Source organism: Chionomys nivalis, chromosome 10 (assembly GCF_950005125.1).
Source record: "Chionomys nivalis chromosome 10, mChiNiv1.1, whole genome shotgun sequence".
In the NCBI taxonomy this organism is placed as follows: Eukaryota; Metazoa; Chordata; class Mammalia; order Rodentia; family Cricetidae; genus Chionomys; species Chionomys nivalis.
This window is the reverse complement of record NC_080095.1, coordinates 11671646-11675406: the sequence shown is the minus strand read 5'-3', so window position 1 is coordinate 11675406 and position 3761 is coordinate 11671646. Positions and strand designations below refer to the sequence as shown.

The 3761-nt window shown below is 39.8% G+C and overlaps 1 gene segment (V, D, J or C); it reads right to left on the bottom strand.

The window, feature by feature from the left end:
* Window positions 1-1257: 1257 nt before the first annotated feature.
* On the bottom strand, window positions 1258-1744 carry LOC130882861 (immunoglobulin heavy variable 3-30-3-like). The segment is given in 2 exon segments: window positions 1258-1601; window positions 1699-1744. Coding segments are annotated over 2 exon segments (390 nt in total).
* Window positions 1745-3761: the final 2017 nt, after the last annotated feature.

The window sequence follows — 3761 nt, the reverse complement described above, 5'->3', positions numbered from 1 at the left end:
TCCTGACTCCTTCACCTGGATCTGGGACAGTACACCTGGGAACAGGCAACCCCATCATCAGTCATACATTCCATGCATGGTGTACCTGGGTCTCTGTCCTCAAATCCTGAAACACTTCCAGGTTGGAAAGTTCATGAGGCAGAGGAACAGCACCAGGACAGTCAAGCTCTGTTCGAGGCTCCAGTGAGAAGGAGATGGAGCTTCTCATTTTGAATAATAAGTACTTTTGTTGAAACCTCAAATTACCATTTAAATCAAGGTCTCATATAAACTACACAAAAACTAGGTCATTCAGCTAAATCACAGAATTGGATGAGAACTTTTCAAAAATACACTGTTTTAATTAGGGGAATTTACTTCTGTGTAGGGAGTGTAGTGCTCATGGAGACAAACAGGTGGCATAGATTCCTTTAGACTCACATGTGGTTCTGAGCTGCCTGTGTCATCTAGGGTTTCAATCTTCTTTGGCTTCTTCAGAAACTGATGAAGGTCAAAAGACAGGATCATTCTAGCTCAGTATGTTGATCTGCATTAGTTCAGTTAAAGGATATCCTAAATTTAAAAAGAAACTATAATGGGGCTGTGAAAATCAAGTTTTTGACACACAAGAAGCCTTCAGTTGGTTCTAAACACACAACTCAGAATCCATAACTAAAAAAAGAAAGAAAAAAGAAAGAAAGAAAGGAAGAAAGAAAGAAAGAAAGAAAGAAAGAAAGAAAGAAGAAAGGAAAAAAAGAAAGAGAGAAAGAAAGGAGTATTGCAGCAAACCAGGTATACAATATAGGGAATTTGGAGACTGAACAATCACTGGGGATAACTGGAAAATCAGACAACCCAGTCATTGAGATCCAGGCCCACGGATAGAATTTGTCTCAAAACAAGTGTTGCAGATTGCTAGAGAGATGATTCATATGTCAACACACACACACACACACACACAGACACACACACACACACGGAGAGTAGTGAGAGAGAAAGAGTGAGAGAGATTGAGACAGATAAAGGGTAACAGGGAGGAACACTATAATAAATTAGAACACACAACACAACAGAAAACATGAATTTGAATAAACAATTGGACATTCAAGGATTAATACTCACTATATCTGTAGAGAAAAACCCTAAAGGAGATATCAAGAGACAGTGCAGACACAAAGAAGTCCAGTCTTTCATGTTTCTCTGAGGAGGCTCTTCTGTGACCCAGATTTCTAAGTGCTCTCAGAGCCCCCTGCTGGTCCTGTGTTTCCCACAGGGATGTTATTGTCTGAGTCCACAGTAACATTCATTCACTGTGTCTCTTGTACAGTAATACGTGGCTGTGTCTTCAGATCTCAGACTGCTCATTTCCAGGTACAGAGTGTTCTTGGCATTGTCTCTGGAGATTGTGAACCGGCCCTTCACAGCGTCGGTATAGTAGGTGACAGTACCATCGTAAATAATGGTTGCCACCCACTTCAGCCCAGTTTCGGGAGCCTGGCGGACCCAGGCCATTGCATGACTACTGAAGGTGAATCCAGAGGCTGCACAGGAGAGTTTCAGGGACTTTCCAGGCTGCACTAAGTCTCCACCAGACTCCAGCAATTGCACCTCACACTGGAGACCTGTAAACATACAATTCTGGTTAGAAAACTGACATAGAAGATATTTTTCTCTTTTCCATGTACACACAGTGCACAGCATCTCATTTTTATGGATTACCTTTTAAAATAAGGACAAAGAAAACCAATATGAGCCCTAAGTCCATGGTGAGTGACCTGTTCAGTGCTGACCACTGACTGGGAGGACTTGGGAATCCAAGGCTGGTCTCCTCTGCCAGAGCTGAAGGGTCAAGACAGGGATGGTTTTTATAAGCAAATGAAGCCTTATTTGCATATCTTCCTGCCACAGCAGGCTCTGTAGTTGGACCTGGCCAGAAGGCAGTACTCAGAGCAGATATAAAACATCATACACACTGATGACAGTTATAGAATATGAAGCATTAATGTAGCTCTGTAATATCCTTGTTATGCATTCACCACATTTTATTTAGTTCTCTTCTCACCATATGAATAGAAAATGTTGTGTTTCCACACCGTCATGTCTCTTTTGGATCAATGTGAAATAGAAAAGCTCCACTCATAGCTGTGTTTCTAGATTTAAGCTCTGTCCCTCTGTCTCTGCTGGACATGGCTTCTTCCTGAGATGAATCCTGACAGGAACACTTGAAACTTTTCTGAATTCTACTCAGTTCTGAGAGGTGTTTTCATATGCCCCATGGATTTTGGCAAATGATACACTCATTGTTCTGCCTTTCTTCCTCTCAGTGGAAACATATTTGTATTTGCAGCACTTAGTTGTTTGCATCCTGAAGTTCTCTCTATGATTACTTTGTTCTTCCCACTCTGCCAATCCCAACTCAATACCAGGCAACACATGGCTGGCTTCATGTTGTCTTAGGTCACTTTTATTTCTGAGTATTTATATTTTCATCATAGTGGGGACATTTAACAAGTGTCTATAGCCAAACACAAAACTTTTACATCATTTTGTATTTTCAGAAGGCTTTGTTTTTATTTTCTCAAACTCTTGTGCTTTGCTTTCTACCCACTCAGTCCCTTTTTCTCACTACACCCAAATTTTTCTTTGAAAACCATTGTGTTACCCTGTGTTTTTCCCTCTTATCCTTCACTTAAGAGATCTTTTCCTGTCTTGACTTTCAGTCTAGATTCAAGCGTACACAGCAGATGCCAGAACATCAAACACACAGAGTCTCAAACACACAATCTGTATTCTCTCTATGGCAGAAACTGTCCTTCCCAATCTTCAATATTTGTGTGACATAAGATTTCCAGTATCATTCAAATTCCTCCAAGGCTCAAAGAACACTATTGAAGGGGATGTGGGAAGATTGTAAGGTGTGGAGCTCAGGGAAAGGTGCTGTGAAATGCTGTCTTCTGGACATGACATGGATATCACAGTCATGAACTCATAATGGTTGTTTTTGTCTCTATAACCCAAATAGGGCCAAGTCAGCCAAAACTCTGGTAGAGATAGGGCTGAAATTCCTTGGTCCTACTTCTTACTGAGGAGCAGCTGGAAATATATTTTTTTCTGGACAAGGGATATAGTCACTCTTTTTTGAGGGTATGGTCACTAGTATGTTTCCTATGTTGCAGTGCTTGGGTTCACATACATGTAGATATGAGCTTCACTAACTGTGCTTAAGTAAGTATAAGGTTGATAGGGACCAATGTTTGGAAGATGTGGGAGAAGCTGGGTGGAAAACATTGCATGTAGGGATCATAAACAGAAGGAATAAAGAAGATTAGTAAAAACTGTATAGCTGAGGCTTAAAACAAAAATTCAGAAAGCAAATGATTAAAGAATATTGGTAAATATCAAATAACTTGGTAGGCAACTTTATTTGGGATTATCTTCCCATCCAGCTAAGAACTGGTGGGGTCCTTCAATTATGTAAAAAAATCTATTTGCAGATAATCCTATACATAATTTGTAAAGTATCTTTTCACATTTGGTTAGCTGTTACTTTGTTCTATGATGACAATATTCCATCATCAATCAGAATTAGGGGAAAAACATACCATTATTTCCCCACCCTTTCATGACTCATGCTGCAGGAACAGTTACTCTGGTGTTAGATAATGCATATGTATCATCTAGGTATCCTTTTTCTTTAAAATCATCTATAATGAATCAGAGGACCTACTGAAGAGAAGAGAAATTCGAAAGCATTTCTATAAACAATTGTTACTTCTTTTCTA